Source organism: Aspergillus alliaceus (genome assembly GCF_009176365.1).
Source record: "Aspergillus alliaceus strain CBS 536.65 unplaced genomic scaffold BDW43scaffold_8, whole genome shotgun sequence".
NCBI lineage: Eukaryota > Fungi > Ascomycota > Eurotiomycetes > Eurotiales > Aspergillaceae > Aspergillus > Aspergillus alliaceus.
In genome coordinates this window covers 704,353-729,392 of record NW_022474691.1, presented here as the reverse complement: position 1 = coordinate 729,392, position 25,040 = coordinate 704,353, and the positions used below count along the sequence as shown (strand labels likewise).

Here is a 25,040-nt window from a genome sequence, read left to right as displayed (position 1 = left end):
AGAATGCAGGAGTACCTGATTTCCAAGGGTGCCAAGGTAGAAATACGCCATACTTTCTTGGCCATATTCATATATTTACTTACTGCGAGGTGTAACTGTACTGTTCAGGCTCAAAAGTAAGAGCTTTTGATACGGTTATATGTTTATACTAACCTAGAAGTAAACCAATTTTGAGAGTGGGACATGGAAGCTGAACACATACTGTCTCTTTTGAAATAGAAGTTATAGATAAAATGTTTTCCTATATTTATTAAATCATTAGACCAGAAACATAGCAAGATAAATGTCATATTTCCCAGATATTTAGATTTCTCAGATATCTATCTCTGTACTTAACAAGAACAAGCTTTGGAGATGAACATGATGTTGTACAATATTTGGCAGCTGTGACCCCATTTTCAGACAACAGACCCACTTTTGGAGAAGTTCCCAAGTATAAATTATTCGCATTTCCGGGAGACTAGCTTAACCAGAGCTCAAATACTGCTTTAAGGCAATAAGACTTCATTAACAGGATGCCTTCAGAAACCAAATTGTATCCTGATAATGTTCCAATATCCCTTAAGCTTACCAAAAAGGATAAGAGATTTAAATTAGATTAACATGTACTAAACATTCTTTTGTCACATACTTGCCGCCAACAATGGTTCTCAAAGTGTAAACCACGCCAAATATACTTCAAGAGAGGCATATATCAATATAGGCAACAGCTCTTTGATATAAATCCTGGTAGACACATATATCTATTAGTTAGCTAAAGAGCTCTATAATATACTGTCACGGATAGAGATTTAAGCAGTCAGTGAATGAGTTATAATCACATGACCCTTTGCTTATAAGGGCAACACAGCACAATAGCTTCATGTTTTCTTTTCTTTTCCTCACTTTAGCTTAGACTCTTGGTCATAGATTACCCAATAAACTATTGATTTAGCTGAGTCCCTTACATATACAAGCGCTTGAAAAGCGCGGCCTTGCATAAAGGCTTATAATTGCCGTTTTCTTGTTTGGTCCCCCCCGCCATATCTTATGGATAATGGAGAATTCAAGAGATGATTTTGCAGTTAAAGAACCTGCAGACAGAGGTTATAAAGTTTGCAAGATAATGGCAACAGAGGGGTTTATCCGGGTGATATGGGCATCTTCTCCACAGGATACACGATCAGCCGATCCCAGGCCGCTGGGTCTGCGAGCGGATTCATGTACGACGCCACCGCGATCTGCTGCCCTTTGCCACCTGAAGAATCCCCCGTCGGTGAGGGGCCGGAGGCGGTCTTGGTGGTCGTGACGGTCGTGGTGAGCGCTGGCTGGGTGTCGCAGCTTGTGACGGCCGTGCAGGCCGTAGTGCAGTCGAATTGAGGCGCCCCACGCGAACACGCCACACTCCGCACCGCATTGTAACGCCGTCTGCTGTGCGCACGCGGTGGCACTAGGACCACCGCGTAGCGACGCCGAGGGGACCGCGTTGTTTGCCATGATAGCCCCGTTGTTGAAGTAGACCCACGAGATAGCGAAGGCACCGAACGCCAAGCCGTGGAGCTGAGTTTCGGTGATCGTCGGGTTCAGTGAGGCAGCCTGGTTGAGCGCCCATCGCACCACGGTGTTCACCGCTGCCACTACTTCCGGTTCGGTCCACGGCAGCCTTGCCGGGTTCATGAGGAGCCAGTCGGGATACCCGCCCTGGCCGATCCCATCGGCGAGGATGGTCTCAACGCCACAGATGATGTTGGATAAGTCTAGCTGGCGAATACGGATCGGGTTGAAGAACTCGTCGCTCAAATCGCAGTTGCTAGTGTTCGAGCCAGCTAACAGCGCTTGAAGGTGCGCTGCCACCGCCGGGTCTAGCTCGATTCCTACGTCTCCCGCGCTGGCGCCATTTCCGGAACTCGCAAAGGTCCTAATCATGGCAGGAGAGCTTAATGAAGGGCAGTCAGCCAAATTGCTCTGACACAGAACGAGGTAGTTGCTAAGAGGAGTGGAGGTTTGTTTGCTTACCCAGTCACCTTATCCTGCTCTGGAGGAACCGTAACGGTCGTCTGCGGCGTGATGTTGTCAGTTACGACGACGATGGCGGTAGCGGTTTCGATTGGAATAGAGTCTTCGAGTTGCTTCGGGGGAAGTTTGATGGGCACCAGGACCACGTGTTCTCCCTCGTATATGAGCGGGAAATAATAAGCCCGAAATCAACATACCACCGGCCCGTATCACCAACTCCTCTAGCCCGCGTTGCTCCAGATTGCGGGATTGAAGAACTTTATTGGCGCCCTCAAGGACGTCCATGACAGCTTGGTAGCACCCTGTATTAACTTTTGTCGTGCAGTTGCTATCCATGGTAGACTTCAGGCTGGTCTCCATATCCGGAGATAGGTATACTAAGAGCCCATTTTCTGCTGGGTCACCCACCGCAGTAACTTCAATCGTAGACCCCGTAAGGGGAGGTGTAGGGACCTAGATCGGCGTTAGATGCTGTGATAGAACTAACTTTGCAGAAATGAGAAGACAGGCAGTAACCGGCACGCACTCCATCCGTGATATACTGGCTAAGGTCGCCCACGATAAAGTAATTATTATTCCCATTTGCTAAGTGTGGCTGAGTCAGTAGAGAGAAATGGAGAATAAGAGAGAGAGGAAAGAGCGTCGGGGCGCCATGTCCAAAGGAAAGTAGACTGGCCACTGTTGGTCCGCTAAAAGGAGTCACAGAACTCAATCTACTGGGAGGAGTGTATCGATTATATAGTAGGTACCCTGGCAAGACCCCGGGTCGATCGACTCTTCTTTTTAAATAAACAGGGAAAAGAGGCGAGGCTCCGTACGCTCCTTAGCTCCAGTGAAATGCGAAGCTCCATATTTCCAAGCACACAAAGCGTACATAGGCAGCTGACTGAGGGCCAAGGAGCCATTCAAAAACGGGGAACCGGTGACAGTAACACAAGCAGGGATCGAAAGGCTTGCGCAACTTGTATACACATCTTGCCTACTAGAGTCATCCTTTCTGGTTCGCACAAGCCCTAGGACCAAAGCGTATAAACACCCGAGGAAATTAAAACGTCCGCGAATCTCGTGTATCAATGCTCAGCTTAGTAGTACGGAGTAAATATCGTGCAATTGAAGGGACTTTCAGCCCCCAAGCAAGTAGCTAAGACCGAAAGAACTTTCCAAGGAACCATGACCCCACACCTCCTGGTATAAGGTTACGTCGGGAGGTGTGGGGGCGATAGCTTCGCACAGCCGAATTTCCGACCCGTAGTATAGGGACTGCGCTGTCACCTTCTTAACCTATTCTAGTTTAGCGTCTCGTCCAAATAGCACTTCCGTTTAACTTAGTCTGTAGGTGGGGCGAACATCATTTGAAGCTTTGATGTCTTGGCTAGCCGTCAATAGCTTCACTTAGTAGATAACCAGCGAGGTGACATAAAGGAAATTACGTCCCAGGGTTTCAGATATTTTACTGGCTCTAACCAGGAAATCAAGAACCAGCCGAATTGAAATTTCCACCTAGAAGAGAAGGCGACAGCCACCTGCAGCCTGGCCTACGGGATTCATTCCCTAACGGATGTTACTGCCTCAGAGAATTCTAGTTAGTGTCGGAACTTATGTATGCAGGAGTCATTTCTTTTAAAAAATATCAAACTCAGTACGGACCCTACCACTACTAATATAAAGAATAATATGCGGTATAGTCTATCATAAGCATCTTAACGTAGAAGTATATTGAGTCTTGAAAGAACTGGAATAAATCTGACCAGCATACATACATATGATGATTATGTCCTAGCCCCAATGCCAAGGACTTAGTGCGATTATTTTACTGAGCCCGCCGCTATAAAATGAGGGCGGCTGCAAATTACGCATTGTGAAAAAAACATAAAATGTATAATTACAGTATTGGACCAATTAACATGTCAATCGACCTGCTTAGTGGGCTTATGCAGGGTAGTACTCGTGGTTGGTTGTCTCCGAGCCTCTTAGAGACAACGCGACCTTAATGTATTCGGTAAATTATAGTCCACAGTTATTACACGGCCCACCCAACGCTTACCACTGGTCACTATGGTACGGCGTCTTCTCGTTCTCAACCTATAGCGCCGCGTAATGCTGCGTCTGGCATTCCCGATCTTATGAGCTGGGTCGTATTTAAAAAGATTCTTCCCTGCGGTTCCGGATGGATTATCGAGATTCTCATCGGTATTATCCCATGATTTGTATGGAATGTCTGTCCAGCGTGATTGATCTTTCAGCGTTGGTACAAGCTTGCCGACGGTGGTCCGGATCTGCTCCCACTGCTCTGTGTAGCCGACATCACCTGGCTCTTCACGATGAGTCTGCGTGGGGTGTATGAGGTAGGCTCGAATCCAGTCGTCCTCGATCAGTTTCGATATAATTTAAAAATTAACTACCCCCAAAGCCTAAGGGGTATTCACTTTTCTCTGACCAAACTATCAAGGTGGGCGAGTCGATCTGGAACAGGATGAATCGCAGAATGAGATGCACCCGGGCGATTTAGAGGAGGGGTATCCGTTCTACCGACCCGAACCAGCACAAGCCTTCCGCCGCTTGGGCGAGATGAAGCCCAGCGTTTTGTATGTGTTCGGAGAAAACTCTAAATTATCGTCACCCACCGCCCGTCAGGCCAAGATGGATGCTACGGGGACTGGAGTTGGTAGGAACAGTGGGGTTAGTCGGTAACGGGTGAAAGGGATCACACTGCCAACGGGGCATCTCATTCTGATGGAACGTGTTACGGACTGTGCCAATGCTGTTACTGAATTTAGCGACGCTGAGCTTTCCAGATAGGAACTCCAGCAACAGAAGTATCTTCAGCGGTGGCAGGCCATACTGCGCCGTGATAAGATCACCCTTGATGATATGTGGAGGGAGCATATTGGGGAATTATCGAGGGAGCCCAAATTGTGAATGTTTACACACTTGTTCATGGAGGAACATTTTATTTTCTTATGATGATAGTCTTACAAATAGATATTATTATCAGAGAGCTACAATCTGAATCAAGGTCTTACCTAATAAATGGAAGATGCATTGCCAATGGGACAAATATATTGTGCAGGCATACCAACCTTCAGCATAGCAAGTGATAGCCTTCACAGCCATTCACTATTGCAGCTAACGCTGGGCTAACCTCCCTAAAGCATGGCTGATTGGGTGATATCCTTGGGGGCTGAATGACCAGATTCACGACTTCTTCGGCAAAGAAGTATTTAAGCTCAGCCTCAACAGACCCATCCCAGGGTATGGTATCTCGTATCCTGTTCAAGGACTTTTGGATTACTTCCAGTACGTACTCTACGACTCTCTATCCTTGTCCAGATCCAGAATGTCAAAGCCAACCCTTATAGTCGCCCCGGGAGCCTGGTACCCACCAACAGCCTTGGACCCACTGATTGCCAAACTGACTTCACACGGCTACATCTGCAAAACAGTCGCATTCCCTTCTGTTCAAAAATCCGCGGAAGTCAAGGGTCTAATCGCCGATATCAATGCCGTACGCGGATTGGTCGAGCCAGCTGTAAATGCCGGCCAAGATGTCATCGTCATCTCGCATAGTTGGTCTGGTCTTCCCGTAAACAGCACGCTTGAGGGACTAGGCCAAGCAGAGAGACAGGGACAGAACAAAACAAGGAAGGCGGCGGGACGAAACTGATCTTCATCTCGGCCTTTTTACCGGATATAGGCCATATTTTGATTGGTGCTTTTGGGGGTGTACCGCCAGATTGGTACATCCAAGATGCAAGTTCTGCATCTTGCAACTTCCCTCTAAATGAACAGGACGAGACTAACAGTATATCCAATGGGTGGGTAATGGCACCGTCATGGCGGATAAACAATTCACTTTGTTCTTCCATGATGTACCGGATAGCACTGAGTGGGTGACAAGGCTGCGTCCGCATGCGTGGGCGACGAAGAACTCGCCGGCGACCGCAGATGCTTATGTGGATATCTCCCTGTTGCATATTTGTTGTGTGAGGAGGATCGATCGATTCCCTAGTTTTGCAGGAGATGATGATTGAGAAAGCATGAGCAAAGGGAGCTAGGATTGAGACGGAGAAAGTCAAAACTGCTCATATAACTTGGCTCGTTGTCCCTGATCACATTGCGGCTTCTGACAGAAACAATGCAGGTAAGAAAATATAGCTATATTGATAGACCCCTGTACGTGTAGCCTGGGTGGTTCGGAGCATCGATCTGCTACTAGAGGCGATCCTAAACTAGGAAGTGAACATGACGAATGAATGCTCAATTGGTCCAACCATATCAGATATCTCCGTCGCTATGGATATGCATTAATATTGTCATCCTATTAAATCAATCAAATCGCTAAACATCGCCGTCATAATGCATACAGGATACAATACAAGAAATATTATACCAGCTCACACCACCTTCGCACTGCGGATGCCAACCTGCAACACCTCAAATCCCCATTGCTGCATCTTGAACCCATCAAAGACGCCGTGTGGGTCTAAGAGTACCCTGGGACTCGCCATATGGCCGGCAATGCGTTGCCAGCGCACCGCATCCTGACGAAACTCCTCCCAATCCGTATGTAGCACCAGCGCGCTGCATCCAAAACACGCTGTTTCGATGGATTCGGTCACGGTTACCATTTCCGGATGACAATCGTAAAGTCGTAAGGTACTCTCGCTGCGGTCGGCCTGGACGTGTGGATCGTATATGTTGACTCGCACTCCATTGCTCGTCAATGTTCGGACCAAGCCCAATGCCGTTGTGGTCCGCGTATCCATCACATTTCCTTTGGACACAAACCCAAGTACCGCGACTCGCTTCTCCTTCACATCACCCAGACGGGTAATTAAGCGTTTGACAACGCGATGTCGCTGGTATTCATTCATCCGAAGCACCGCCATCCAGTAGTCGAACACCTCCTGTAATCCCAATTCCCTCGCCAGATACACCAAACACAGCACGTCCGATTGCAGATTCGATCCACCAAATCCTAATCCCGATCGCTGACTTAACCCGAGTGTCTCCGTGACATAGTTGATATTGGCGTTCGTTGACTCGCACAGAACACTGAGTGAATTGAGACTGCTTATCTGTTGGGCGAGCAAGGCGTTGGCCGCTATCTTGCCTAGTTCCGAAGACCAGGCGTCCATGGTCACAATGCGATCATCCGGGACCCAGGGGGAATATAATCGCTTTAAAGCTGTTAGAGCTTCGGGCGACATGTCTTCCGAGAAAATGTGTCCGATGATCACACGGGGTGGATATAGGAGATCTCTGATTGCTGCGCCGGGAACGAGGAAGTCGGGATTGGAGAGTACATCGAAGGATGCCGACGGGGAGGCCGTTTCTTTTAACTACGACTGTCAGAAATCATTCACATTACGAATCTATGGGACTTACGAGTTTCTTTAGCCGGGGCACGATGCCGCACGGGGCGGTACACTTCTGGACTATGATCTTGTGCCCAGTCGAAACCTGTGCGATCGCCTGGATGGCTATTTCCAAGCGTGAAAGGTCTAAATTGGTTTTGTCTTCGTCCGTTATACTGGATGGCGCGTCGACGCACAGGAAGACCATGTCTGCCGCCGCCACAGCCTCGTGCATATTAGTCGAGAAGCTCACATTTGCGAGCTTTCTCCGCCGCGGTACGACTTTAACAAGCTCCCCATGGCTTATATTATTACTTGAACTTTCTAGATCGTGCTCATGTTGTGAGAACGCTGGCTTTGGAGAGGGTGACGGGGATGGCAGTTGCGGTGGATCATCAGGTTCATATAGGAGATCTTCCAGCCCAGGTTCAAAGACGGGAGGGCGATCTGAATTCCATGCGGCAATGAGTCGAGCATCACTGTCGACGACATAGAACTGGATATGTGGATTTTGCGACGCAAGGACCAGCGCTGTCAACCCACCTAGTAAAAACAAATTAGCGGCGACCAAACCTCAGGGCCACGAGCTATGATACATACCCACATATCCCGCGCCTATCATACACGCTTTCCGAACATTCTCGACCCTTTCACTTCGCAACTGCGGTAATTCTATCTCTTCCACAGTATCCGAATATGTATGCCCTTTAACAACCACCCGGGGAGTCTCCTTTTGCTCGATGGCTTGGTATCGCCGTCGCCGAAACAAAAAGCTCAGCCCGGCGAGCACAAGCAAAATGGGTATGAAGGGCATCATGGCCGGGAAGAGTGGTGGGATCCCAAATGGTTCCCTGTCGTCGTGAAGGACTCTGTAATAACCAGCCGAGATGTGGGCACCCTTTAGCGTCGTGTTGAATGGGTCCATCGATATCAAGTAGCGGTCAGCTCACCAGCCACCTCACCATGTCCCATTTTTTTTATTTTCTCCGATTGCTTTGAATCGTGCCACCATTTCCAACCCGGGTAAGGCAGACTGAATTATCAGATTTGTAACGCGATCCCGTTGGTTCTTGTGCCAAACTACGTGGCATGCGACTTGGCACAATGGATGCGCATCGGGCCTTACTTATTGGGTACAAACGGTCAGATGTTCTTAATTTGGATCTGCGGTGCAGTAACGGTACGTGTCTATACTCTGTTTGGAGTAGTTCTGGTGGATCCCAACTGTCATGGCCGAGCAGTTCATGTGGTGTTCGATCTGATCCATTTTCTTCGGCTTTAGCATCGGCGAGAAATGACCTGTTGCACTCAAGCACAACCTCATGCTCGACAAGGATGTAAACCACTTCCCTAGTGCTCTTGCCCTCCAGGAAACTGAGAAACATATGCCAACATTTCATGCACCGCCCGAGTTTCATGTTGTGCTAAATGTAGCTAAGCCTTGGATTATCGTCGGGCTGTTTATAACTCTAGCCTGGGTGCTAATGTTTACTAACAACAACGCGACATGGAGACTTTAATCACCGTCCAATGAATGGAAAGAAATGTTGATCTGCGCCCCTACTAAGAATTACCAATATCCATGCTATCGTAGGATCTCCTTCTGTGCCAACCACAGCTCATAATTGACATAGTCTCGTTCTTTCTATTTTCACAGCCAAGTCTGCGATGAGGGCTTCGTGTATGGTATACACTGGCCCCTCATACTATACGGACCCTTAGATCCGTGGTTCTCACAGAGTGGTTGACTCGGGTGAGATTGGGTTAGAGGATGGTATTGGATGGTTGGGCAGAAGGGCTCTTCGGTGCTTCATTGCATAGTGCCTAATATCTTCGTCTTGGGCTTGATTGGGCATAGCCAATAATTGCTCTGTGGAAAGAGTAGGCATATTTATACTTAGTCTCTGGCATACCATATATATACTTTCAGCGAGAATAGCTTCCTCTGAATATCTTCTATTTCCTTGTACCGATAGATCTACAATAACACACCAACGTATTCACACCACATTCTTTTCCAGCATACAGGCCTTTCTTTCGCTCTTCTCCTTTAGTACTCGATCTTTTTTATATTAATTTACAATCTATTGTTCAGTTCATTAAATCCATTGCACATAATACCTATACCGCGGGACACAAATAGCTCCAATGCCACCTACAACCCCTCAACACCGCGCATGACCCTATATAGCAACAGTTAAGTTTCACTTAAGAAGCCACATAACGTAAGCGTAGTTACTAACCTAACAAACCTGTGTGACATTCACCACCCCAAAACAATCCATTGTCCAGGTGACACAGAAGAGTGAATGTCGTACAAGTTGAAACGGACCACGTCGAAGCCATAAACCCGAGCCGTGAACCCCAAAATGCCACCTCTGTTCCTCAGTCGGACTACGACCCGTGTAGCTATCAGCTAATTCACACAAAAAACACCAAAGCCGATCAGAGCAGATACAACCCCGGACAACATGCCCCAACCCCACCTCAAGGTCCTCATCATTGGAGCGTCCATCGAAGGACTCACCCTAGCTCACTGTCTGCATAGAGCGGGCATCGACTATGTGATCCTCGAAAAGCGAAAGGAGCATGCCCCTACTCGAGATGAGCCGCTGATGATCATGCCGAATGGATCTCGGATCTGGGATCAACTAGGAGTATTAGACGATATGAAGGAGCTTTTAGAGCCGATGCATACTGCGTACATGACAATTCCTGGTGTGGGTTCGTATGAAATGGACTTTCCTAAGGTGTTGCGTGAACGGTATGTTGTCCTCTATGTCTCGGTCAATAATGAGCTGGGTCTCTAATGCTACTCGTAGGTTCGGATATCCGCCATTGTTCTTGAGGAAACGGAAGGTGTTAGGAATGTTATACGCTGCTCTTCCACGGAATGACAAGGTTAAATTGAACAAAGCCATTGTTCGTATTGAGGAGGGGGCGAAATGTGTCCGGGTAGTGACGTGGGATGGGTACAGCTACGAAGGAGATCTGGTTGTCGGCGCGGATGGTGTTCATAGCAAGGTACGGGCTGAGATGTCTCGACTTTCTAATTTGCCGGAGCTAGCAATGGATGTCAACAAAGGTAGCCGATATCTCCACGCTTGTATAGTACAGGACTTACGACTAATCTTTGCGTATAGATATGATGGTCGAGTACGCTTGTATATCGGGAATTTCGACTCGTCATCCAGACTACCCAGAGCTGACCCGGGGTACTATCCTGACGAGCAATGATCGTGGGCGGAATATAACCTGTTTGGTTGGTAAGGATGGGGACATATCATGGAGTGTGTGCCTCAAATTGGACCGCCAATATCCCCATGACCGGGCCCCAGAATTCTCGGCAAAAGAGGTACAGAAACGTTGTGAGAGTGATCAACTAAGAGACACATCGGTCTGGGCAGACCTGATCTGGCGGAATGTGTGGGACCGGCAGAAGACCTTCGGCATGATGGCAATAGAAGAGGGCTTGCGACAAAGATGGCATTGGAGGCACATGGTTTGCATTGGTGGAAGCATGCACAAGGTATTCCCTTCATCTCTGTTCATATACAATTAAGAAATTGACAATGAAGATAGATTGCGCCCCATACAGGTCAAAGTGTCTCTTGTTCGATCGAGGATGCCGCTGAATTGACGAACTCCTTGTATGAATGCCTCCAGGGGAGAACCAAAAAGCCTTCCACAGAAGAGATGGAAAAGGTACTTGCTCGGTTTACAGAAAGCCGTGTCCAACGCATAACCCCCATCTATCGTACTGCAAAACGGGCACTACGCCACTTCATGTTCGCGAGTCTTCTCGATAGGTTGATCGCGCGATACTATTTAGCAAAGAATGGCCACATTGTTGCGGAATGGTTCTCTAACGAGGTTGCAGGTGCAATTATGCTGGACTTTATTCCCTCACCTGAGCGCGCAGGACCGGCATGGTCAGAGCTTCAGTCTAGGCAGAACTGGACCTTGTTGTACGTGCCCTTGGTCATGATGGTTCTTATCGCGGTGGTATTGGTACTACTTGGCACTGTGGTGATTCCGGGATTGCAATACGTTCGTTGATTGTAATGGGTAGTCGATTTGGATTCATTGCCCAGAGAATTCTAGACTATTCGAATTGTCTAGGACCTTGATCAAGAGTGGATGAGAATCCATAGTGGCAGGTTTCAGAGAGGTTGATTGATAACGTGCACTGTGATTAAAGTTCAGGGACATGAGGCTTGTAGAACCCTGATAGATAGTAGTCTGTAAACTATCGACAATGCGAAAGCAACGCAAAAAATACACTACTGTAAAATTAATTTAACCCATAGGCCTAGATTTACTAATCATGCATGAACACGATTCACATGACCTTGCCCAGCCCCTTCACCGACTCGGTCCTCTTTTCTCCCGCATTTATCATGGACCACCGTCCAGCTGATTGATCTACCGCGCAAACTGTTATAGATAGAATATCTCTTACTATAGCGAACATGCCCAGTCGCTTACCCCGCATCGCTTGCTTCCACGGCGGCGGCTCCAACGCCTCTATTTACAACGTCCAATGCTCGCAACTAGCCGGATTGCTCAAGGATGACTTCGAATTCGTTTTCTTCGATGGACCCTTCGAAAGCGGCCCGGGACCCGGCGTTCTCCCCGCCTTTCGTGAATACAAGCCCTACCGCTCCTGGTTCAAGCAAAACGGGACCGAAGTCGAGCTGAGCGATGGAAGTGGGTACGACATCTCGGGGCGGGACGGTGTGGAGCGGGTCTGGAAATTGATGGAAGCGGCGGGACCCGGTGGGGAATGGGTGGGCGTTATGGGATTCAGTCAGGGCACGCGAATCACGGGCGGACTATTGTTGGATCAACAACGGAGGACAGCGTCGGGAGAGACGGGGTCTCATCCAAAGCTGAAATTTGGGGTGTGTTGTATGGGTGGTGGAGCGCCCATGGTGTCGGAGATCGGTCATCGTACGTTGACTATCCCCTTGCAATATCAGATTAAATGAACCGTTGCGTGTTTATACTTACTAACATCGTTGTAGAGATGGCCGATACGGGATCCTCAGAAAAAATTCATATACCGACGATACATGTTCACGGGTTGAAAGATGTCTTCCTGGCATTGGGACAGCGGCAGTATGCTACATATTATGATTCGAATACAGCAAAGCTTTATGAAGTTGACTACCATCATGCCATGCCGTGGTATAGGCATGAGGTACAGCGCTTAGTGGAGCTGATTCGTGAGTTGTATAAGGAGACCAGCCAGGACCCAGTTTTTGTTTGGTGAATACTACTGGACGGATTCAAAGGTACTCGGGAATGTATACAGAATGCTAAATAATTCTGCTTTTATTAGAAACTGATTCGGACGCTAATTGAACATGTGTCTGCTATTATAGATGGGGATTGAGTTGGGCTGGGACCAAATCCTGCGCTTTAATAAATCGAATCCCTTGGGGCCTACATATGCTCGTCTAGTTTATGCATACTACACAAGCAGAAGAACCAGTTGGAGCAACACTTATGATCTCCCTATTATTTGGCACCGAAAGGTAACCGAGCGGTTGAGTATTGTGCTTGCTCACAAACTTAATAGACACGACGATGAGCCTTTCATATATTCCAAGACTCCAGTAATTAATTGTTCAACAACCAAAGGGTGTCTCCTTTGACTATGAATCGAGGGTAATAATAACAACGGGATTCAAGGCCCCCAGAGAGTGAAAAAAAAAATGTAGGTTCTGATCAGCTAGTTTTGCTAAAACACAGTATGCTACTTTGAAGTACCAAATTCAATCATGAAGGAAGCGTCAATGCCTACCCAGTCGACTTTGCATGTTTAGTCATTTTCTGAACCATGAAGAGATATTAAACCTCGATGGCATATTTATGCTCTACCGAATTTTCATTTCCCAAGGGCTTGACTGCACCGTGTTGATCATCCTTTTGGCTGCTATTCTTATGCAAGGCTAGGATAGTGCCTCAGATGTCTCACTACGGACTACACGCCCTTCATTGACTTTGCATGCAACACTGGTGCTGTGCTTAGGTGTGACGGTCAGGAGTACGGCAAACTCCGTGGTTACATATTTAGGAAGGTACCTTTGCCTACGAGGAGCATGTTGCCGGGTTTATGTATAATATATGCTGCTAATGAACCCCCCAACACATCGCCCAGAACTGCCGAAAGCGATTCCATTACGAGATTGGCCCACTTCCAGACCTATCCTTATGGGCAGTTGTTCAAAGGTTACCTGCACGGGATTGACCCATCGCCAGCAGGATAAACCGGCTAGATCGGCAATAACAGGGTCCGTTGGGGGCTCTGATACGAATATCCTGGGCTTGTTCCCTGCGACATTCGTTGACCGGTGTTTGTTGGCCATATAACAACGTATTACCCGAGCGAGCCAATCACCCGCCAGCCGATTATCCGGCTGCCCTTTTAAAAATAGTTACTGAGAACAGCATCAATTTATATTACTATAAAAAAAATAAGTGGTTCTACCGATTCGAGCAGTTCGTAATTCTATAGCCCGGAATATTACAGCCAGAACGTCTGAGGGGCGGCGAATTAGAAACCGGTTCAGCGCCTAAGACTTTATCTGACTGTATAGCCTTATCTTCATATTTTCTGCTTTCTAAAAGAGCCCTGGCTTCCTGTACTGATATAGCTGACTTTAAATAAAGCTGTTTATAGAGAGCTTTTGCTCTTTAAGCTATTTTTTATAAGCAGCCTGATATTGTTCGATTTAATATTTTAAAATAATATTATTATATAGAGTTTGCTCAGCGTCTTTAACTCTGAACGTTCTGCTTGTACAGGGCAGAACGTCTGCCAATTAGGTCAGAATCACTATGAACAAGCAGTAGAATTGATACAAAGCTAACCCTTGCCCACCGTCCTAGGATACGCTGGGGGTTCGGCACTTTATTGTCCATGAATAGTAAGGTTACATTGCAGCAGTCATGATATCATAGAAAGGGTCCCGACTCAGTCCCGTAAAGTGCCAGAATCACTGAGCACCCGGAATTATCCTTTACGTTACTTAACTAACAGTATGCGAATGAGAAATTTAAGATCAATTTTTAAACACTTTTTTAAACATGTATTCTGGTCTTTTCAATTGTTTGACTGTATAAGGTATATTAGGTGCTGAACTGCCTTAACTGCTTGGCTTACTATCTGGAGATAGAGGGATACTTGACTGAATAGTTACCTAAGCAAGAATAAAGTCGGGATTTAAAGAAACAAAGTCAGTTACTCTAAAAATGCTGTAGATACTGCTTCTAGTAGAGGTGTAAAGGATGATTCCCGGGAGCACGGTGATAGCCCTTATTTTAGTCATTGAAGTGTCGGTTCCGCAAGATATTTCTCGCGTGCCCATGATCCGGGTTTACCGAGAAGTGGTAAACGGGGACCGAATCGACTACAGCGTACTCCGTATCCGTAGTGTATTATAAGTAGCAATCCGTGTCTCCGTCTGAATAGCACATCGCTCCCATCTCGTGCCATTCATACCTCCCACCCTTCGGAGAGCCCGCCGCTGACATCTGACCGTTCCGTAACGTTTACCATGCCTTCCTGGCTCCTCAAGCTCAGTACCGTCATGGCCCTGGCGCAGACAATCACAGGAGCTCACATTTATATCAAATCAACACAGCCTCCGGCCAACAAGTACGTGACGCACTGTACGGTGATCATCGACGACGAACTCTACGGATGCAAGGGTAGCTCCAAGCCCTTCAAGAAGAAGTGTGGAAGGAACAAGGGTACCGAGACCAAGAAGATCTGCGACGGCTCCTCGGTCACTGTCAACTGGGAAACAGGGGATCTGCAATTCAAGAGCCAAAACGGTGACCATGCCAACTGCACTCTTAGCACAACCAACCCGTGGGGCGAGTGCGATACCAATGACCCGAACAAATACCCGAAGATCGCAAGCCAGGCGGCCAGCCTCTTCAGTGTCAATACTGCGTTGTACGGCTTAGCGCCAGTGGCTGCAGGACTGCTGATCTGATGAGATCGTAATGCCCTAGCACGGTTCATAGCTTTCCCTCCACATCGGTTGATCTAACGAAGGGTCCCGCCAGAAACTAGAATTGGCAGGAAGGGTTACACCGTCTTCGCTAGGCTCTTGCGCTGGGTGTCTGGATTATCGTGCGAGGCATTCATGATGGTTGAATAATTATAATATGGAGCGGGCGGTGTTTTCTTGGAAGCAATGTCCGGGAAATACTTGAGGTATTATGGGGCCACTTATACTTGAAATGACTCTTAAAATAGCAGAACAAGAGAGGTTCGACAAGCCTAAAACAGTGCGGAACCTTTGAGGTTATTAATGGATATAACCACACTTACCTTTGTTCGGACTGAGCATTGTAAGCTAGCTTTCCCATATGAATAAGGTCGTCTCCCTGCTACCACCCTACCAAGTTGAAGGATACAGAGAAGGGCATACAATTCCTCATGGCTTCTGGGTAAGCCTGCAATATCTGCCATATATCTACCAACCTTGTACCTCAATATATCCAGCGGCAATGGCCTCTACAAGTGTGCACAGGTCCGAACTTGATGCTGGTTCCGCAGGTTTGCGATTCAGTTTAGCTTGTATATATCAGCACTGCATTTACCAGAGCCAACTACAGATTTTAATTTAGATAATTATCTCGGATAGTCACCAAAAAGGTTTTTCTGGAACAGGAGCGAGCGTATGCCGAAGCCCGGCCGAGCCTTCAACGAATCCACGCTAATCTCAACGGGGTAATACTAGAAGTACTCTGGAATCGACGAACAATGATAAACGGGCTAGAACAGAAACATCTAGACTAGTTTTCTGTATATTCCATTTATTAACTCATATCTACTAACTCGTGTCCCATCTATTTAACCTGGCGTTGCTGCAATCGTTTATGGTAGAATTCAGCATTCTGTTGACTCAGGGAGGCTACACCGGAGTTGTTATCATAAAAATGCTGCTATATCTACTATGTAGGGTATATAATTTGCAATATGCAGTGGACCGAAAGGAACTAAAGAGCACGGCCATGAACAATTATCATTCAAATAGAAGTGCGGAAGGTTATTTATTTCTCCGAGTATCTCTTTCATCGAACATCATTATGGATCTGCATCGGAACGTCCCTTTAATAAATGCTGACATCTCATCTGCATGCAATACCGTCAACACACTGCGGTGAAGGATGTTTCTTCTCTCTGCTAAACTAGAGGTAAGATCGCCCTTCAAGTACGCTGAAGCGTTAAGTAGAGTCAGTCAATATTGCTTCTAGAGCTCTTCGGAGGAGGCAATTGGACAAGGTAGTGAATGCGTAGCTACACCCGGTACTTGATCTTTTACTACGAGAAGTACAAAATGGGCTAACTGTTAGATTGCCAGATGGAAGCAGTGCAAGAAGAGGAAGGTCAAGGGCTCGTGAAAGTGTCCTTGTGAGACTTGCATAACTCGCGACGCGCAAATGCCTTTTCAAACAAGCAGAAAAGAGAGTGATTGTGTCCGAATGGTATTTGCCCAGACCAAAGGCTTTTCTCCAGCACATACTAAAGAACGATTTTCGGTTATCTGTGCAAGTTGCAAGATGCCTACATCAAGAGGCAGGAGGGACATTTCGCGCTCCGAGTGAGCTCAGAAGAGAGATCAGTACTGGAGTCCGGTGCTATAATGTCTCCCGGGCATGGTCAGCAATCAAGGCAGGGGGGACGGAGAGAAAGTGCTAACTGAGTTATAGAAGGGATGTCTACCGTAGCTCTTACGAGAGAAGGCGAGGCCCGTCACGAACCCCTTGGCATCCGCCACTTTATTTCACCTTTCACCTTAAAGATACCCGTAGACAATACCGTGAGTTAAACTGCTTTGGCATCAGTTGTTGATGATAACATCTATACTAATTATAAAAGGATTTTGTGGCCCATCGTCCACATGGTCATTCTCTCAACACGTATTTCTTCTTTTAAAAAAGCGCTTCTAAAGTTCCCTGCCTCTGACGTGCCTTTTCACATCGACAGAGCTACACGGAAGTTGAACTGGATGCGAACAAGTTTGGACTTGTTTCAGTATGGAAGGGCTCCCAACGCTCAATGACTCGCTCTATCTCTTCAGCATTGTCAAATTCAATTCCTACCAAATGATGTTCATATTTGACGAGGACGAATTCATACCGCATTCCAATGAGCTTTCCCAAAAGGGGCTTAAGAAAGCGAAGTGTTCGCCTCTTTGGTTCATTCAGTTTCTACTAATTATTGTCCTTGCAAAATGCAGCCTTACTAACTCAAGAACCAAGAACAATCTTCATTTTGTGAACGAAACTTCCTATTTTGCGAAAAGGAAAGCCATTCTCGAACGTACTACTGACAGAATTTATTTATGCCGTTCGACTACGATCACATATTTTCTTCCGCTTTCATAGTCCTTCTCGCTTCCTTCATCGAGCCCTCATTAGTACCAGATATGGAAGCTATATTTCAAGTATCTCGTGTATGTCAAACGATGTAATCGCGAACGGACATAGGGTCACGAAACTAGGAGGCAAGAAGTTCGACCTCCTGCAGCGGATGGTAGAAGCTATTTATTGTAAGTGTCGAGGGACGGGAGCCCAAACATGCCAATTGTGATACTTTGGTGCAGAGTGGCATGGGAAAAGATATCTCAGTTCGTGGAAATTTAGCTGGATGGAACATACATGATGGTGGTATGGGTATTAACAATACACAGATCTTAAAAGTGGCGGAACAGTTGAAGTTTCTGCAAGAGAGCGTGTAGGGTACCAAGTTTGAATTCGAATATAGCAATATGTGAATGTAGGGTCCATGCCTCCTCGCCTGATAGTGTACTCTTCGTTAGGAGTTATCCGTCATGGTGAGCATACTTTGGCCTTTACCAATAAGTTCTTTTGTCCCAGTGCACTTGAAGAAAGCCAGGTACGGAGTACACCTCAGTGGCAATAACCGAGAAGAACAGTAATTATTTAGACAACTGTGGATACTGTAGTAGTGTCGAAGCGGGTCTTGGATTATCTCTTCGGAAATAGGTTCCGCGGAACTGCCTTCCAAGGGCTGGAAGACAACCCTTAGGACTAAGATATAATATACCGTGGATATTTGGAATGTAAGTGCAGTCTGACGAATGTACCTGTGCAACTGTATTGGCATCTCTAGACTCTCATATCGACCGAATTGTTAGTTCGCCGTGACCAAGTCGCTCGGTTACAACCAACACCGGTATCAAGACTATTGCCCTATGTCTTTCCGCGCAGATCTCCGACATCACCGAGAATCATATCGTGGTTTTCGACTCAGGGTCGCACGTGGAGTGGCACATCCGGCTCGCCTTAATCCTAGCGGCGGACGTCCACAGGGCCAATGTTGGATGGAGGTAGTGAACAACTCAATCAGTTGGAAAAGCACGTCATTAATCTTCTGCGACCGGTATATGCCAAACTCAGCTTTGAGCTCGTCGTTGAAGATAAATCGGATTATGAATATGCGCCTCGATTGTGCATCTCCTCGCCTGATGTTATATTCTGTTGCACTCCCTCCACTGAGCCATTATACACGCACTCATTACTCGAGAGCTCGCCAAAACGGCGCTTTATCTCGCCTATAGGATCGTATAAGCCGCATAGGAGGGACTTAGATGCAGGTACTCTATTACCCGGAGGCGGTTTGATACACGTCTATTTTAGAGAGGGATGCCTGGAAGATTCTGGGGAGCTACCGGATGCACACGTAATAGGGGAGCAACTGATAGAGATCCGGGAGCATTTTGCAATGGAGAACACAGTATCCGGAAGGCAACGTGGTGCTGAAGGGATGGGGCATGATTGACCTGACAATTGGCCGCGCGTTGCTTGAATTGGCGCATAATTAGGAATTGAGGAGCGTGTTCAAGGATTCTCGCAGAATATCGGTGAGCAGCTGGATAGACCGACATTGCACAGCGCGAAGAAATAAGCATTCACGGTGTAGGGCATTTGTGGGCAGAATTGCCTACATATCTTTATGTCTTGCGTAACTTCTAAATAGAGTACAAACGAGCCCTATTTACTCAATGATAATTTGATGTCTCACGAATCAAAATCCGACAGCAATACTCGATCGGTTACGCGATCAAAACCTCGCCTGGCGACCTGAGCGTTTGATACATTAGGTTCCAGTCGGACACGTAAGTGATTGTCGTGGTCTCATGCTCTCTCCATGCACGTTGCGCATTGGTAAAAACTCTGTTCCCCGTCTTTGCCGAAGTAGGCGAACGCGTAGAATACTGGTTCCCAGGTTGACAAAGATCTAGTTATAGGACCTAGCGGATTGATATGTATCCGGTTCACGGAACATTGGTCCAGAGCACGTAACTCGCATTACCATAGGCGGTCAGAATAAATGCAACCCTGTGCGAATGAAGTGAGATGGCTAGACGAGTATCAATATGTGAGATTTGGAAATGACTCGCCGGAAGTAGAGCTACAAAATTGGGACTACGCTATACCGGTCGGGAGGAAAGATCAGAGGGTCGGTGAGGGAGGGGCATTAACCCCAAGTTTTTCAGGAACCATCCGAGTGGAGCCACGCGGGAGAAGGGGAATTTCATCTGATCTGATTCCAGGCGTGATAGGAAGATTTAAGTCTGCCGGATTGAATCAGATCATTGCCATTCAGGGTTGTCTGTTGTTGCATCCGGCGATCTTGGCAGCATCCAGCAATGCGATTGGCTCCCGCCATCTCAGATGACGCCTACAACTGGAATGCAGAGGTAAATTATGGTTAAACAATATCTGCTACCCGTCGACTATAAATACCAGAGCATAAGTGACGGCATATTGTGCACGGTGCTTCCAATAGCCCCTCGCTTCGGTCTCCTATGACTCGGGGCCGCCATGGAAATCAAACCCGCCACGATGCACGCGGCCAATGCCTACGACTCCTTCGCTGACGACAAAAAAGAAGAGCTGCCTCCAGTGGATATCGAGCCATTTGGAGATGAGCAAGGCACAGAGGTCAAGTATCGTGTCATGAAGTGGTGGTATGTCCGCTGGGGTAACGTCCGATCATCCTCGCTCCTAACTAACAGCCCTCGTAGGCAGTGTGGAATGTGTATGTCGTATCGGGACAAATTGGTGGAGTGGATACTAAATCTACCCAGTGATGATAGCAGACAATATCTCCCTGGGGATTTTATCCCTGCCATCCGCCGTCGCGACCCTGGGCGTAGTCCCGTAAGCGTTCCCCTGTCCCGCGAAACTACGCACTAACTATCCCGCTTCTATGAAGAGCTGTTCTTATCCTCCTCGGCTTCTCTGTTATTTCCTGGTATACAGGGTTCATCATTGGCCAATTCAAGCTGCGCTACCCCCAAACACATAGCATGGGTGATGCCGGGGCGATCATCATGGGTCGATTTGGCAGGGAACTGCTAGGTCTTGGCCAACTATTATCTTGTGTCTTCTCTATGGCCAGTCATCTTCTGACGTTTTCGTTATTGATGAATGAGTTGACCGACCATGCTATCTGCACGATTGCATTCACTGTGGTAGGGCTTGTTCTGAGCTTTCTTGGGGCTCTGCCGCGCACTATGGACAAGGTGTTTTGGATCTCACTCACATGTAGGATGTCCATGTCTTCTCGGAAGGCATATATTCACTGACCGGCTTAGCCTTTGCTAGCATTTTCATCGCTACTCTGGTGACGATGATCGCAACTGGTGTCCAACGCCCTGCACGGGCTCACATCGAGATTATAACCGATACCACGTTCGACAAAGCATTTCTTGCAGTTACCGATATTATCATCGCTTATGGTAAGCCCACTGCATTGCACACTCTCCCATCCTTTATCTCTCGTGTTGACTAGAAGCCAGTTGCACATGCGACCTTTTTTGGTTTCATATCCGAGATGGAAAATCCCCGGGACTTTCCAAAATCATTGGTTATGCTACAGGTAGTCGATACCTCTATGTACGTGGTCAGCGCGGTGGTGATTTACTGCTCTGTTGGACCCGGGGTCTCATCCCCGGCTCTGAGCTCTGCAGGGCCTGTGATGAAAAAGGTCGCGTATGGCCTTGCCATCCCAACAGTAAGTCCGCACAGTCTCGATGTGCTACGATATCTAATGGACCAGGTTGTCTTTGCTGGAGTAATCGTCGGACATGTCGCATGCAAGTACATCTACGTTCGTCTATTCCGGGGCTCACCACATATGCATAACAACGGCCTTCTCTCCGTCGGGGCATGGGTGGGAATTGCGCTGGGGCTATGGACAATTGCATGGATCATTGCTGAGTCTATCCCGGTTTTCAACGACATACTGGGCTTTATGGTACGTCCTTAATGCCTCTTACGATGTACATACTAATAGTTGATTACAGAGTGCTCTCTTCGGAAGTTCTTTCAGTTGTGAGTATATACCGCGGTACTTGTGGCGCATACGTATAGGCTAATGGAACTAGATGGCTTTCCTGCTATATTTTGGCTCTTTATGAATAAAGGCAACTTCTTTGGGTCTCCTAGGACTGCAGCCTTGACTATAATTAATCTTGCTATCCTAGCTATGGCATGTGCGATTGTAAGTCTTCCCTCCCCGCCAACGATCACGAGCTGTGACTGATTGCGCTAGTGTGGGCTTGGGCTTTATGTGTCGGGAAAGTCGATCCATAAGAATTCCAAGACATCCAGCTGGACATGTGCGAATAATGCTGCATAACTGGTTATTAAATAGAGTGAAGGTGCAAAGGAACAGTTGAGAGATGAGATATACTGCAACGGGTGAAAGAGGTATAATGAGCCATGCAATCTATAGATACTACCTTGCACGTATGTCGATATCTTGTTAAAATATTTATGGTCCTCGGGCAGATTGCCTCGGTCGTCTCGATTGGTTGCCGACTTAAGCGCTACCAAACGCTCCTGGGGCGATCGACTAGTCGCCTAAGTATATCACCGTCCTCTTTGGTCCCTTGAATTTCGAGTTGATATATCTTTTTTTCAGCAAATGCCTGGCAAGGCCTCGTTGTAGCAAGAGGCAGTCCTTTCATTCTATCTTCTATAGTGAGTCAGCCATAGGGGCAGTTTTTCATCCGCGGGTTCTTGAATAATCTGCTGTGCTCAGCACCATTGATAGAGCTTGGAAGGCCAAGAGTCCTGGGCGTTCGACTAGTTCATATACGATTCATTGACCAGCCAACGTTGATAATCTTCGGGATTACCGAATCTGCGTACGGTTTATGACCCGGAATCTAGATGTCCATTCACAGAGCGTGTGTTTGAGACAGATCGACTAAGTTTTCTAATTTGGGTTTTGTTCCTGGCTTCTCGTGCGAATCCTCGTCTCTAACTCGAAAAAAATTGCACCGTCCCAACTTCGCCCTGCTGTGTTTTCCCTTGGTTTTTCGCCGGGTTTGTTTATCGCGGGACCAAGACGAACATACTCGATACCCTAAATGGAATGATGCAGGGTATATGTAGGACGAAACATTAGCTTTAGATAATTTAGAAGCCTTGACACCATACCCGGGTATGCTCGGAACTCGTGCCCAACGTTCTACAGGCTTCCATGTATGAATAGTTACCACTAGACCTCTGGGGAGTATGCGAGCCGTTAGTTCAGCAAAAACCACCCCACCCACTTTCATGAGGCTTGATTGTAAAACCAAGGTTTAGCCCAGGTGGGATTTCTTCCCTCGCATTAAGTATATCCTCTTCCTGTCTCTCTCGTTGTGCATTAGCTTGGTCTTTATTCTTATGCCAGAAGTGGTCGTTTCCCCAGATATTGTGCGGTACCTACATGCAACAGGAAGATAACCGTCGCACTCTGCATCTTCCCCCTGCCTTTGGCAGTTGCCCTTGTTGGTACTGTTTCCTCCAATTCTGACCTTGATACCAGGAGCTCGCCCCCTCCCTGCTCCTCGTACACCACCTCCCTCCAACGCCAACCCGAATGCTCAAGCTCCATCCAACCCTGTCACGGTTGCCCAAGTCCTCTCCAATTCTATACCAGCCAAGATCAATCGCATTGGTAGCTTATATAGCACCATGAATGTCGCTTCAATTTATAGCGAATGCTGTATAAACATAGAATTAGATATCTACGCAATATTTCACAAAGAGGTGCTTCAACTCGGTGGGATAAAACTAAACTAGCTTCCGTCTCGCATAGTCCTCCACTGATAGCGCTTTTATTCCAGCCTTATAATTCCACGTCGTCGATAAATCCCATGCCACACCGTGGCCCTCACCAAACACCACCTGATACTTATACAACGAATTCTCTGGCTCGCGTGCGAGATCAGCCTTCGCGGCCGCAACCGTCCGTACACTCTTCGAGAACGACTTTCCCGTAACCTCCTCCACGATCTGTGCTAACTCCGCATAGCTAAGGGTGTCCCCAGCGACATAAATTGGTCGGTTGTCAAAGGCAGTATTCTGATTCAAACTGAGCACAATCTCGGCTGTAAGCCTCCCAATATCTTCAGGGGCTGTCACAGTGACTCTAGTGTCCCAACTACCCAACGCGCATACCGAATTGCCTTCCAAGTCCAGCACACCAAACGAAGGCGAGAAAAGAAAGCTAATGAACATTCCGGTAGAAATAATCGTCCACCGAGTGCTGTTCTGGGAACGAAGAAGATCACGCACATCTAACTGCTCATCGAAGAGATCCTGCGCTGACCCACGTCCAATAATGTCATAGTCGACACCAAACTGCCACGGGATGTACCGCGGAACTTCCGCAGCGAGTACAGCTCGCGTTAGTTTGATTTGCGTGCCGCGTCCTGCGACGAAACCCGTACAGCCGATGATCGTATCGTAGTTGCGGAAGATCTGGGCGAGGGAGTCCTGCGAATCTTTGACGAGGTCACCAGGGACTGTTTGAATTCCGTGATCGCGTAGCAACGAGAGCTCACGAAGCTTCTCTGGCAGTGTGGATGAGATCGTCGACGGTCGCAGAAGAACGGCGAGGGCGATGTCTCCCAAGTGAGTATGTTGGGCGAGGGAGAGCAGTACCCGAGTTCCTAGCTCTCCAGCCCCCAGGACAAGTATTCTTTTGATGGCCGACATTTAGCGGTATGCATGCGCAGCGTGAGCAGAGTGGTTCTTTCTTGAAAGGCACTATACATGCATGTTATACATTGGCTTTGTATCGTTTAACGATAGTTAATTATTAATCTTCGGAGACTTTATACGAGCACATTCATCCGATGTTGTTGCTCTCGTCCGGGTTTACTGTTATGTCCGTCTTGGTTAAAGTTATTATTTGTCATATCGGCTTGGCATCTGTGAAGATTCTCTTAAGTGCACCTGGTAAAAGTTGAACATTGACTGTCTCCGGAGCGGATCGCTGTAATAGGCAAGTTGTTTTCAGTAAAGGTAGTAAGGACAACATATCACGATATCCGGTTCTTAAGCAGGAGTGCATGGAAAATTTCGTTCAACATTGTATAATGATCTAGGGTCATAACCGCAGTCAATTCCCACCTGTCACCTCGGCCTCCCATCTGGACCTCCCAAGGTACTGTCAAGCATAAAGTAGACCGCCCCGGTCACCGCCCTCCTATCGTCTCTTTGACTGTTTTCCTTCTCATTCTTCTGCTAGTATAACAACGACGTCAAGTTTAGTCAAATACAACCAGTTTCATCGAGGACCATCGTTTCTACAAAGGGAAGTGATAAGGCGTTGTTTAGTGACTATCACAT

General features: G+C 47.3%; 7 protein-coding genes across 7 annotated transcripts; 4 read left to right on the top strand and 3 right to left on the bottom strand.

The window, feature by feature from the left end:
* Positions 1–1,086: 1,086 nt before the first annotated feature.
* On the bottom strand, positions 1,087–4,881 carry BDW43DRAFT_308320 (uncharacterized protein; the record flags this gene model as incomplete). The annotated part of the gene is made up of 7 exons (XM_032046474.1): positions 1,087–1,915; positions 1,996–2,146; positions 2,193–2,448; positions 2,522–2,580; positions 4,040–4,361; positions 4,433–4,553; positions 4,616–4,881. The coding sequence occupies 7 exons, from the start codon at positions 4,879–4,881 to the stop codon at positions 1,087–1,089; spliced, it is 2,004 nt and encodes a 667-aa protein (XP_031903478.1).
* A 451-nt stretch (positions 4,882–5,332) lies between these two features.
* BDW43DRAFT_323709 (alpha/beta hydrolase) lies at positions 5,333–6,150 on the top strand (the record flags this gene model as incomplete). The annotated part of the gene is made up of 4 exons (XM_032049810.1): positions 5,333–5,578; positions 5,638–5,718; positions 5,799–5,978; positions 6,043–6,150. The coding sequence occupies 4 exons, from the start codon at positions 5,333–5,335 to the stop codon at positions 6,148–6,150; spliced, it is 615 nt and encodes a 204-aa protein (XP_031903477.1).
* Positions 6,151–6,354: 204 nt separating this feature from the next.
* Positions 6,355–8,167, bottom strand: ugd2 (putative UDP-glucose dehydrogenase Ugd1; the record flags this gene model as incomplete). The annotated part of the gene is made up of 3 exons (XM_032039678.1): positions 6,355–7,337; positions 7,384–7,895; positions 7,953–8,167. Coding segments are annotated over 3 exons (1,675 nt in total), but the record flags the coding sequence as incomplete, so codon positions are not given.
* A 1,656-nt stretch (positions 8,168–9,823) lies between these two features.
* On the top strand, positions 9,824–12,627 carry BDW43DRAFT_298210 (uncharacterized protein; the record flags this gene model as incomplete). The annotated part of the gene is made up of 6 exons (XM_032044528.1): positions 9,824–10,116; positions 10,175–10,437; positions 10,496–10,776; positions 10,935–11,320; positions 11,803–12,305; positions 12,380–12,627. 6 exons carry the CDS (start codon positions 9,824–9,826, stop codon positions 12,625–12,627), a joined length of 1,974 nt encoding a protein of 657 aa, XP_031903475.1.
* Positions 12,628–14,917: 2,290 nt separating this feature from the next.
* Positions 14,918–15,361, top strand: BDW43DRAFT_308315 (uncharacterized protein; the record flags this gene model as incomplete). The annotated part of the gene is made up of 1 exon (XM_032046473.1): positions 14,918–15,361. One exon carries the CDS (start codon positions 14,918–14,920, stop codon positions 15,359–15,361), a length of 444 nt encoding a protein of 147 aa, XP_031903474.1.
* A 4,867-nt stretch (positions 15,362–20,228) lies between these two features.
* Positions 20,229–22,050, top strand: BDW43DRAFT_308314 (transmembrane amino acid transporter protein-domain-containing protein; the record flags this gene model as incomplete). The annotated part of the gene is made up of 10 exons (XM_032046472.1): positions 20,229–20,374; positions 20,432–20,445; positions 20,495–20,567; positions 20,623–20,954; positions 21,005–21,148; positions 21,209–21,423; positions 21,469–21,666; positions 21,716–21,743; positions 21,797–21,912; positions 21,964–22,050. The coding sequence occupies 10 exons, from the start codon at positions 20,229–20,231 to the stop codon at positions 22,048–22,050; spliced, it is 1,353 nt and encodes a 450-aa protein (XP_031903473.1).
* Positions 22,051–22,917: 867 nt separating this feature from the next.
* BDW43DRAFT_267308 (aromatic alcohol reductase) lies at positions 22,918–24,475 on the bottom strand. The gene has a single exon (XM_032040988.1). It carries the CDS (start codon positions 24,402–24,404, stop codon positions 23,478–23,480), a length of 927 nt encoding a protein of 308 aa, XP_031903472.1. The 5' UTR covers positions 24,405–24,475; the 3' UTR covers positions 22,918–23,477.
* Between the last annotated feature and the right edge of the window lie 565 nt (positions 24,476–25,040).

What these genes read in the sequence shown, in the direction of transcription:
- BDW43DRAFT_267308 (XM_032040988.1), bottom strand. Translation starts at nt 24,404, where the DNA reads ATGTCGGCCATCAAAAGAATACTTGTCCTGGGGGCTGGAGAGCTAGGA.